General features: G+C 43.1%; 1 protein-coding gene across 3 annotated transcripts in view; it reads right to left on the bottom strand.

The window, feature by feature from the left end:
• The window catches only part of DYNC2H1 (dynein cytoplasmic 2 heavy chain 1), a 597,118-nt gene that overhangs the window by 343,256 nt on the left and 241,395 nt on the right, over window positions 1–12,467 (bottom strand). For all 3 annotated transcript variants that reach the window (XM_089687276.1, XM_089687277.1, XM_089687278.1), the window contains one exon: window positions 6,184–6,282. In XM_089687276.1, the coding sequence (XP_089543402.1) occupies window positions 6,184–6,282 (99 nt within the window). The remainder of the gene's footprint in view (window positions 1–6,183; window positions 6,283–12,467) is intronic.

Here is a 12,467-nt window from a genome sequence, read left to right as displayed (position 1 = left end):
TTTTTTTTTTCAACCCAGGGGGCTGATTGTGTGTACCCAGATTTACAAGACTGGATATGCAAACACATGTTCACATCTTTTAAAGTTCGCAAGTTGATCCTTAGTATGTAGGGGAGTTACTGCACTGGTGCCTATTCAAAATGAGCATAAAAACCACTCCTTACATAGCTCACCTTGTGTTATGGGTATTTACAGAATCCCTGCTAGGACTGCCAATAGTACTTGCAGAATCCCTGCAGAACCTCCAATGGTACTCACAATGTTCCTGCCAGGACTTCCGAAGTCTCCTGGGAACAACACTGGATGTGTCCTTTGATCAAAATGGTATTTAAACTCCTGCCTTTGAACTGGCTGGTACTGTTCTTCTTGCAGCTACCTGTTAGCTGAATAGCTATAATACATATCTATAGTTGATGACCTAGATTGACCTGTCTGCTTTCTCACTTCCTACCTGCCTCGACCTCTGCATGGACCTTGACTATTCTTTTGCTTGACATCTGCCTGGACTCCGACTACTCTTGTGCCCTTCCTGACTACTACTGGCTATCAACCCTCTGCTTCATTACATCCTGTCTCCTGAACATTGCCACCCTGGTGGGGCAAACCAGAAGGCTATGTGGCTTTGAAAAACCAAAGAACTATACAATGTATGGCTCTTTCATCTCTCTTTCCCCACGTCCCTTGTTTTTTCCACTCTTATTTTTTTCCAAAGAGCGACAACGATAGAACTTTTTTTTCTAATTGTTATTAGAACAGTAACTGCTGTGCATTTTCTATTCTAATTGTGCTTAGAAAACTAACTGCCTTGCAATTTCTGTCCCACCCACTGTAAGCTGCTGGCTACCTACCACTCAGGGAAATAAATATGCACACAACAGAAGTGTGTAATCTAAAGCTGTAGCATCCACAAGAACATGCTGGAGCTTCTTAAAATCTGACTCCATTAGATAAACTGAGATATTACAAAACCAAGTGGACGTTTTGACTTTTAGCACAATTTTAATATATTCGACATACGATTAGTGGATTACATTTTGTTTGCAGCCTGGAGTTGCTCTTTTTTAAAGTAAATTCAGAACCTCTTTAATTTTGCTCCAATATAGTAGATAATAGCAGACATTCATTCACTATGTATTGATCAGTAGAATGATGCAGAAGATAAACAAATACTGTCTAAATACAAGAAGCCTGCGTATTAATTACTTAAATCTTTGTTTCATTTGTGTATTTCTTCCAGATCTGTGCAGTAATCCAGTGTGAAACTTTGCCTCTGTGCAGGAGGCTCCTGTAATGAAGACCACTCACTATTGCTCTCTCCTAGTACAGGGTGACTGGTCTTGTATTCGCCCCCTTCTGTAGTTTTCTACAGACAGCCTGTAGCGGATGGGGCTTGTGGGTCCTTTCACAGTTCTGCTCCCTCCACAGGCTAGGCACAGCAGTTAGGATGTAACCTGGCACTTTTACAAGAAACAGTAATATCTAAGTTTGAAAAGGTATTTGGCGCACACAAAGTAGATTTATATCTTTTGTGACTTAAAGAATATCCTTTAATGAAAGTTTTTGTGCCCGGAGTTCAGTTTTAATGAACACTGTTAGAGGGAAAAAAAAAAATCATTGTTTCTCTGGTGAGGTAAGGACATCCAGAAACTTATCTAGCATGAAACTACTTCCATTTATTTCTTTTCAAATCAAAGTGAAATTACGAAACAGCCCGATCCACTGCTCTGCGCCTGATAAGACTTCAGGATTGTGTTAATTCTCTGCAGTATATTTAGCAATTATCATTTATCCTGGCAGCTTTCACGATTTCAAAGTGGAAAGCCTGCCAATCCTCCCCACCCCCAATTTTTGGATAGAACAAGGACAAGCCAGAATTTTTGTTAGAATTTTGTGTACCGGCTGATTGGTGGTCATCAGGACTTCAGATAGTGAGCTGAAATATAACCAGTAGGGGCATCCAGTAAAAATAAAAGGCTTTTCGTACAGTGCAAATTGGTTAGAACCCCTATTCATTGTTTATTGCTGCTTGTGTCCACTGTTAAGGCCATACATTATTTTTCAGTATTTAAAAACTGGTGGAGGACATTTGGAGGAAAAGCTATAGGTATAATTATGAAATGTGAATTTCACTGTAAACACCCATGTCCTGTCAAATGATTAGAGCAGTGGTTCTTAACCTGGGTTCGATCGAACCCCAGGGGTTCGGTGAGTCAGTCTCGGGGGTTCGGCGGAGGTGACCCACACCCGACTCATATGATTTGTGATGACATGCCCCGCTTGTCCATCATTGGCTGCAGGTGGTCACGCAACATCGCTTAGCCCAGTGGTCGGCAAGCCGCGGCTCTTGTGTGCCGGGCGCCCGCTCCCCTCCCTCCTCTCGGGCGGCAGGGACTCAAATGCAATGATTGGCCAGTCTCGCTGCCACTCACATCCTGATAGCCAGTGATTGGCTGTCAGGATGTGTGTAGGCGGGGCAGCGTGACGAACGTGAGAGGAGCTAGGCTCCTCTCACAGTCCGCCCTGAAGACCGGAACGGCGCGGGAATACAGCGAGAGGAACGTGCGGAGCAAAGGTAAGTGAATTTACACAGGGGGGACTTGGGGACTTAATATGGGGGATGAATTAATATGGAGAATGAATTACTATAGGGGGGATGAATTACTATATGGGGGATGAATTATTATATGGGGGGTGAATTACTATATGGGGGATGTATTACTATATGGGGGATGTATTACTATATGGGGGATGAATTACTATGAGGGATGAATTACTATGGGGGATGAATTACTATGAGGGATGAATTACTATGGGGGATGAATTACTATATGGGGGATGAATTACTATATGGGGGATGAATTACTATATAGGGGATGAATTGCTATATGGGGGATGAATTACTATGGGGGATGAATTTTCATACCGTTTGTTACAACATATCTTTGCGAGCAATCCTTTTCGAGGATGCTGGACATAAAGACGAAGAAAAGGAACAGACTTTGTTGCGAAAATGACATGAGAGTGGCACTTGCCAAGGTAATGCCGCGCATTTCTGAACTGGCCTCTGAAAGACAACAGCAGAAGTCACACTGATTTGCGGTAAATATTCATTATTTTGTTTTTGTGTGAAAATCATGTTTTAATGGTTTTGTTCTTTGTTCTTAATGGTTTTGTTCATTTTGTGCACCTATGTATAAATATATACCTATGTTTTGAATTTTAAAAATCATATTTTATTTTTCCAATTAAGAAGGGTTCGGTGAATGCGCATATGAAACTGGTGGGGTTCAGTACCTCCAAAAAGGTTAAGAACCACTGGATTAGAGCCTATTCACACATAGGGTTGATTTACTAAAACTGAGGAATGCAAAATCTGGTGCAGCTAAGCATGGTAGGCAATCAACTTCTAACTTCAGCTTGTTCAATTAAGTTTTGGCAATAAAACCTGGAAGCTGATTCATTTCTATGCAAAGCTGCACCAGATTTTGCACTCTCCTGTTTTAGTAAATCAACCCCTTAGTGTGCTGTGGTTAAGTGGTATGCACTGCTTTGAAGGATAAATGAGCTGCGGTAATGCGCCATGTTACAATGAACGATAAACTGTGTTGCAACACATATGTGACTCTTGTGTAAGGTAGTGTGAAAGGGCCCTTAATTATCCTCACACTTTTCCTCACCCTCACATAAATTAGACATTGAACCCTTTACTGTCAAATAAAAAAAAAGAACATTAATTAAAGGCTGCATTAAATAAGCCTTTAACCACTTGCCACCCAAAGGACGTCCTTCTACGCCCTTACGTTTGAGTGGTTATATCGAGGCCATGGTTGCAGCTGCAGCCATGACCACGGTATCAGCCTTTTCAGCTGGCAATGCTGAATACAGTAGAAACAATCCAAGCAGCTAATTAGCCACTGGATTGGTTTTACAGGCAGTGGAGGGGAGGGGTTCCCTGGAAGCGACAAGTATTTTATCACTTCTGGTTTTGATCTAATGTAAACAGACCATTACCAGCCTGTGAAAGCATCAGGTCAAACTGATCTTGGTTTGATCTGATACTTTGAAGGGCAGGGGACAGGTCTGGGGTCTAATAGAGGTCCATAAAGAAGGCCTGTCAATGCTCCAGGTATCATGGGATGTTGTTCACCCCTTGTGACAGCCACAAAAGAGCTAAAAAAATTAAACAAGAGACAAGGTAAAAAGTAAAAAATAAATAAATAAAATGTTGAGCACCACCACCCCCTATCCCCCCGTGCTCACACGCATCGTTACCGCTGCCTGTGTACACCCCCCACCGCTGCCTCTGCAGGTAAAGGGGTAGCAGCTTGAGGAGGAAGAGTGGGGTTTTAAAGGCAGCTCAACTGTGGGATTTTACTGCCCCCCAACCTCACATGTTAACAAGCCTTAAGACGGGGGTCAGCAACCAGTACATCGCTACAATGTGACTGGTAGATCATGATCTGGGCTTCCTTACCCGCCATCCCAGAGCATCAGAGTGCAATCTAGAAGGGACTACTTGTGAAGTTGGAGCTGTAGTAGGGAGTAAGAGCAGCATAAGCCGATGCCTCCTCTGTCGTGCTGGCTCCTGTCCCATGTAAAGTGATACCAACTGCACTCCAATCACAATCATGGGGAAGACTGCTGACCTGACAGTTGTCCAGAAGACAGTCATTGACACCCTCCACAAGGACGGTAACTCATAAAAGGTCTTTATTTATCTGGAGGTACCTAGTGGAAATATTACCCATCAGAGGAGGAAGTACCACCACTACTGCTGAGGAGGTACCCAAGGTGTTGTGGGAGGATAACAGAGAGGCAATTGTCTGGATCAGTGGTCCTGCGGGGCCTGGGCAGGAAGGTGAGGGGGCACCCCTGTCACTGTGGATTCACATTACAATTGGGAGCACCTGCATGAAGATTGTTGTGTGTGTTTTTCACATAATAGGACGGATCTATATACTGGGAGGAATCACAGCACCACATGTTGTTTTTATCTTTTTGTATTAAGTTATATGGATAGGGAATTTATAGCGCTGCACTGTTTTTATAATTTTATAATTTTCTTAACTGCACTCCACCTTTTATCACGACTAGCGGTCTCCGGAGTGCTTCCAGAAATAGGAAAGAAGAGATCTTCAGGTCAGTGTGAAGCAATACACTGGCCATAATTGTATAGGTCTGCTTTCACATTGATGCACTGCAGTTTACCCACAATGTGGGTGCAGTGCACCTGCAGCTTTCCTGAGTTTGCTGCACTTAGCCATAGACGTCCATTATATCCTGTAGGTTTGGCACACTTTCTGAAAGCATAAGAAAAGCACTTTTTTTTTTCAAAATGTTTGGACTTTTTCATTTATATAGCAAAAAAAAAAAAAAAATCCCAGTGGTGAAAAAATTCCACCAAGATAAAGTTTTCTCTGTCTCAAAAAAATGCTAAAAAATTCACATGGGTACAGTGTTGCATGACTGCGAAATTGTCATTCAAAGTGTGATAGCACTGAAAGCTGAAAATTGGCCTGGACAAGAAGGGGTGAAAGTGTCCGGACTTGAAGTGGTTAAACAGTGCAGGTCACAGCATCCAAGTGAATGAGCCCCAATAACTAATTCACACAAAGAGCTTCATTTATTTCCTCAATACATTGCTTTTATTTAGCAAAAACATTATTTGATATTTCCAGTGGGGGGGTAGGGAATGCCCTGTCAGGTTGGCTGTACAGGGCCCTGTGATTTCTAACAGCAGCCCTGGCTATGACATGCAAGGAGGGTGGGGGGCTGTGCTAGGGAATTGATTCCTCTGCAGTGGTCAAATGTGCTAGCAAGTTCAAAAACACATGCAAGTGAATAAACAAAATCTATGGAAAGGAAAATGTAGACAAGCACTTATAATCGTTGATTTTTCAGTGCTCTTACCTGCAATTTTTTTAAATTGATGACAGGTCCTCTTTAAATTCATTCACAGGATCAATGGTTACAGACATGAATGTTTCAGATATAATAAGCTACCTTTCACCAAAATAGTCTATTTCTCTAAAATTATATGTGTTCAATATAGAAACAAATAGAGATTATATAGCTAAATGCCGTAAATTTCAGTAAGACATCCATTTTTCTGAATACATTTCATGTCTAGATCACGGCCCTAGAAATCAGTTGACAAGGAGTGTTAGCTTTCTCCTTATTTACCTGTTGATTGATGACTTCCAGACGAGACTCTTTCAAATGTGTTTTTAACCACTCCGTGGCTTGGGAAGAAGGATCGATTAAAAATGGGCAAACTTGACTCTGGATAACAAAGAAAAGAGCAGTAAATTGTATGCCTTATTAGGATTAATGTTCATATTAAGGGCAGGAACACAGAAAACTGCATTTAGAGATCCTACAGAAGGGTAAAGGTTACCTAAATTGCAAAAATTACTTTAAAGTGAATCTGCTGCCAAGCTATGCAAATTCAGGAACTTACGTATTCCTTATACACAGTAAATGAAATGTAAGACAAGCTCTGCCTGACTTCTGCTGGCACTGTAGAGCAATTCATCCGAGCACTCACTCCGTAATAGCGATGTCCTTGATGTTTGAGTTGAACGTGAGTTCGACTCGAGCATCGGCCGTTTGTGTGTTCACCAAACACACAAATGGTAAGGGAGTTCGGCGGGCTGTTTGCCTGTTGTGCCCCATAGTGCATTGTGCTCTGACAGTGCATTGTGATTCGCCAAAGCAATGCACCTAACCACAGGTTAGGTGTAATGCTTTGGCCAATCACAGCACAGTTGGGCTGAGCTAGCGGTGATGTCACCGCTCGCTCCACCCAATTGCTTACATCTGACCGGCAAATGTCACATAGCAGCGAGTGCTCGGCGGGTGCAGATGGGTCAGTGGGCATCGGGGTTTTTTTTTTTTTCTATTTGGGCGAGTCGACGTCGTCATGACAAAGCTGGACACCGTGACTGACAATGGATTACAACAATGATATCATTTTTTTGGCTTTTTTGACAGGACTTGTCAAAAACTGTTGTGTTTTTATTCACATTTTACACTTGTTGCTTAACAGGTACCCTGTACTTATTCACTGGGGGTGGGGGGGTGGGGGGGATATGATCTTGGGGCCCCTTTGTGAAAGGGGGCTTCCAGATTCTGATAAATCTCCTCCGCAGACCCCCACATCCACAAAAATAGAGCTTTCTTTTTGGGGTATTTACTCGCCGCTGTGTTTTATTTTTTGAAAAAAAAGTTTTCCTTTGTTTCTATTATAAAATTTTTCTCCTTCACTGATGTGTGTTGATGAGGCTGCACTGATAGGTAGCACTGATAAGCAGCACTGATTGATAAGCAGCACTGATGGGCATGGATAGGCAGCACTGATGAGCTGGCACTGATATACAACAATGATGGGCACTGATAGGCAGCACTGATGGGTGGCACTGCTGGGAAGCACTGATGAGTGGCACTGCTGGGCAGAGGTGGGTGGCACTACTAGGCACTGATCAGCACAGGTGGGTGGCAGTGCTGTGCGGCCCTAATGATCGGTGCCGATCCGTCCTCTGACAATTGGCAGTTATCGGCAGTACTTTCCTCATGCTGTGACAGCGTGGGGAAAGTGCAGCCGATAACCGGCAACTGCATTTACCGGTGATCTGCTGTGTCAATGGACATGGCTGATCATGTGGTAAGAGGCCGCTGTGATTGGCCTTTTACCACATCACGTGATCAGGTGTGCACGTAGGACACAGAGATCACGAAGATCGCCGGGTGCACGCCCCCGGGGGTGCATAGGAGGGCGTGTTCTGGAAGGACGTCATATGGCAAGTGGTTAAAAACTACTTTTTTGAATAAAAAATTATTTTCACTGATTCATGTCCCTCAGGGCAGTACCGAGTCCCCATACCCCTTTTATGGCTAATAACTTGCATATAAGCCTTCACTTTTTAGTTTACAAGTGCGAGTCCCAAAGACTTGCATTAAGTGCGAAGTTCGCGGTCGAACTTTAGCTAGGTTCGAATGTTCGACTGCAAACCAAAAAGGGGGGTGTTCGGCCCATCACTGCTCAGCAATTCCTGCACCAGCAACAACTGAAGTCAAAATGCGCTGCTGTTTGAAAACACACATGGCTACCATTCATTTTGAATGCCGCCACCACACAACTAAAAACACAGCATGTTTGCGGGTGGGAAACCGGGTGGGGAACCGTGGTGAAATTGCATGGAGCAAAAGCACCATGCAATTTCCAAGCCACTGTGTTTTTAGAATGGTTCAATAAGCTTTTTCCCACATGGATGTGAACAAGGCCTTTTTTTTTTTCTATACTAGTAATGGCAGTGACTAGCAACTTATAGTGGGACTGTAATAGTGCAGGCAATCTGACAGTAACTGATGTTATCAAGGGTTAATGTGTGCATTATCTGCTGCTTTTTACTAAAAATCTCTTTATTCCTTCTCCCTCTGTACAGATCCCTGTGTTGTTTGTCAAGGGGAGGAGGGATGCTGTCATGATTTTAGTATTTTTAGGCTGGGGGAACCTGTCAGGTAGGCTGTATTGATTTCTAACAGTGGCCCTGCATGAGAACAAAATGGAGAGATTATTATTATACAGTATTTATAAAGCGCCAATAGTTCGCTCAGCGCTGTACATTACAAAGGGGGACAGAACAATACCAATACAATGCAAAACATGAGGGGATTGAGGGCCCTGCTCTTTCGAGCTTACAATCTAGGAGGGAGGGGATGGTGGCACAGGAGGAGATAGCTGTGGGAGATGGAGTGGTAGAAAGAGTGGAGGAGGTCGGCAAGTTAGCAGGGGGTGGGGTAGGCTTCCCTGAAGAGGTGGGTTTTCAGGGTGCGCCTAAAGGAGAGGAGAGTAGGTGATAATCTGATGGGTTGGGGCAGGGAGTTCCAGAGGATGGGTGACACCCTGGAGAAGTCCTGGAGGCGGGCATGGGAGGAGGAGACCAGGGAACTAGAGAGAAGGAGGTCTTGTGAGGAGCGGAGAGTGCGTGTTGGGTGGTACTTGGATATTAGGTCGGTGATGTAGTTCGGGGCAGTATGGTGGACAGCTTTGTACGTCAGTGTTAGGATTTTGAATTTGATCCGTTGCGCAATCGGAAGCCAGTGTAGGGACTGGCAGAGGGGGGTGGCGGAAACAGAGCGGTTGTAAAGGTGAATGAGTCTGGCAGCCGTATTCAGGAGAGATGACCTCATACTACCTTCATCCAATCACACTGCACCTTTTGTTTGCTATCTTATAATATTTATGTATGTAGCAATCTATTCATGTGCAAAGTGACCTGCAGGCTTCTAGAGCTGCTGATTATATCTGATAAAGCAGTCTGGTGCTTACTTCCTACCTCTGCCATCTATTTTTTACCACAATGACAGACCTAATTTAATGAAGTACACAGGGCGGGCTTATTATTATTTAGGAGAGTCGAATAGTTTTCTAGCAAAAACAGACATGCAGATTTGATAAAACTGTGCTACGGATATATACAGTTTTATGCATTTCCCTTACTTTATTAATGATTTCTCTCAATGAAAGTTGCCAGTATGACAAAATGCTGGGAAATGATTTTACATATTCTTGAAATGCAATAAAATGGCAAAATGAACAGTTCCTCGGTATTGCAGTACATCAAATATTTCTGTGCAAGTACAAAGTCATCTTGATCATTTACCATAAACCATTAAATTACATAAGTTACTGCGACAAGAACTAAAAAATGTATTAAACACCCTTCAAGGACCATAAAGTAATAAAGAAAGAACATTTTAAACCTAGAGAGCAGTAACCACAGACCCAAGTTAGAATAGACATGATTTGCACCAGAATTTCAAATTAAATGGATACTACAAATTAAAATGAATATTCACTTTTTGACACATACTGTATGGAAAGGTTACATCATCTATGTGTTCTTATGGCTCTTAGGGCCTTTGGCGGTAATTTCTGTGCTTAAATTCCCATTTCTGCATATCTGCTGCTGCACCAAATATCAAGATATCAAAGATATATCAAACTCACTGATAGTTTTTTTATTTTAAGTGGTTGTAAAGGCAGAAGTATTTTCACCTTAATGCAATCTCTGCATTAGGGTAAAAAGAACCTTCTTGTTCAGTCCTCACTAGAAATGGAGACATCAGAGGGAGTTATTGGCTCCTGCTGCTGTCAATCATAGCTTATAAAGGAGAATGCAAGGGGCAGGGCAGGGCTGGGCAGGGCTGTGTGTGTCAATGGACACACATAGCCTAGCTCAGGACTAAGCCCGCACAAGTGCCTCCATAGCAAGCCGCTTGCTATTGAGGCACTCGGAAGAGGGGAGGAGCTCTGACAGGGACCACAGAAGAGAATGATCAGGGCTGTGCTGTGCAAAACCACTGCACAGAGAAGGTAAGTAAGACATTTGTTATTAAGAAAAAAAAAAATTACCCTTACAATAACGCTAATTCTTTAAAGTGGAAGCAAATCCTAACTATAACTATTCTTAAAAATGTTCCCTCCCCCATCTCCTACCTATCCTGTATATAAAAACAAATGTGTGTACTGATTCATATTTAATCTGCTTCAGTTTGGTCAACGGATCCCAGTGTAAGTAAGCGCCTCCTGCAGGGGAGAGGAAGGAGCACCAACAACAGCTGGGCCATTGGAAGTTTATGGGTGATGCCACGGTGGGCTGAAATCACAGCTGTTGTTCAGCATCCCCTTACACAAAACTGCAGGATCACATGACTGGATGGATTGAAAATAGGTAAGTACATATCTATTTTACACAGGTTAGGTAGGATAGGTAGCAGGATAGGGGAGAGAACATGAGTGCCTCTTGAGGAAAAATATTTTTTGTCCAAGTGTTTTGAGAGGAGGTAAGGTGAGTTTTATGTGTTAACCTAAAAGGGTAGAATGATTTTATGGGTGGGAAGGAAGGGATAGGTGCCAGTGGTTAGGTGAGAGGAAGAAGTCAGTGCCATATAAGAGTAAAACTGGGAAAGGGGGAAAGGGAGAGGTTGAGAAGGAGAAAGAGAGAGGTTTGGAAGGGGAAAGGAAGGGAAGAGGATTGGAAGGGGAAAGGGAGAGGTTTGGAAGAGGAAAGGGAGAGGTTTGGAAGGGGAAAGGGAGAGGTTTGGAAGGAGAAAGGGAGAGGTTTGGAAGAGGAAAGGGAGAGGTTTGGAAGAGGAAAGGGAGAGGTTTGGAAGGGGAAAGGGAGAGGTTTGGAAGGGGAAAGGGAGAGGTTTGGAAGGGGAAAGAGAAAGGTTTGGAAGGGGAAAGGGAGAGGTTTGGAAGGGGAAAGGGAGAGGTTTGGAAGGGGAAAGGGAGAGGTTTGGAAGGGGAAGGCAGAGCAAGCTGCATCCTTCTGGTTACCATTTGTCCCACTTGGTTCTCATGGAGCCCTGGTGCTCAACCTGCAGTCCTTTGGAATGTGTGCGGCCCTCAGGACTCCTGTAGTCACTACTCTGTGTTTCCTGTCTATTACACCTGAAGTATGTCCCTAGTCTCCTGTGGCATTTCCACAGTCTCTGGCCATCTCCTGTAGTATGTCCACAGGTTTTGACCATCTCTTGTGTCATGTCCATAGCCTCTGACAATATCATATTGTGTTTCTATTGTTTCTAACACTGAATATTTCCTGAATATTATGTGTGGCCCTTTGGTGATGTCATGGCCACACTTGAAGCTTCCTATATTTAGAAAGAGTTGACCACCACTGTCTTAGGGCTCATGTACACGGGGCGTTTGGAAAACTTTTTTGAACGATGGAAACTGACTGCTGGAAAACATATGTTAAAAAATGTCAGTTTAGCCGCGTCTGCATACCGCGTTTATGTGCATTTATGTGTGTTTGCGTTTAGAAGTGTTTTTAAAAGATAATCTCAGGAGACCTTCCCAAATGCCCAGACTGCACTGAAAAATAGTACAAAATTAACTATTTCAGACATTTTGAGAGGAATAGAGAGAGCAGAAGCAGAGAGAGCAGTATGTGTTGAGATGACCTGTCTTTTCTGGTTGTATTCACTATAAATCCCATCATAATGCAGCACATTCTACCATTTTTTCCTTCATGCAAAACCTGGAACTGACTGCGCTGGTGTACTAGGTCCTTTTGAATACATGGAAAACACTTTGCATGCATTTCAAATGATGAAAAAAGGCTCTGGATATGGAACAGTTAAAAACACTTCTAAATGCTAACACTTATAAACGCGGTGAACCGCGTTTACAAGCATTTGGCGTTTGAAACTCCTGAACGCAAGTTTAGTGCATTAAAAAAGAACTACTGTAAACGCAACTGCCTGTAAACGACTGTAAACAGTGTACATGTACACATAGGAAAACATTAGGGAGAGTTCAGGGGCTGCTGAAAAAAAACACTGAACAGCTCCTGAACGTCCGTTTAGCAGCTGCAGTGTACATGAGCCCTAAGAGTGTTGTATGTTAGTACATGAACAAGAGAAATCTCACTGATGAAGCCTTAAGAGGTATAAGA

Source organism: Staurois parvus, unplaced genomic scaffold (genome assembly GCF_062004578.1).
Source record: "Staurois parvus isolate SC_StPar_1 unplaced genomic scaffold, SC_StPar_1.0 ptg000422l, whole genome shotgun sequence".
In the NCBI taxonomy this organism is placed as follows: Eukaryota; Metazoa; Chordata; class Amphibia; order Anura; family Ranidae; genus Staurois; species Staurois parvus.
This window is presented reverse-complemented; position numbering and strand designations above follow the sequence as displayed.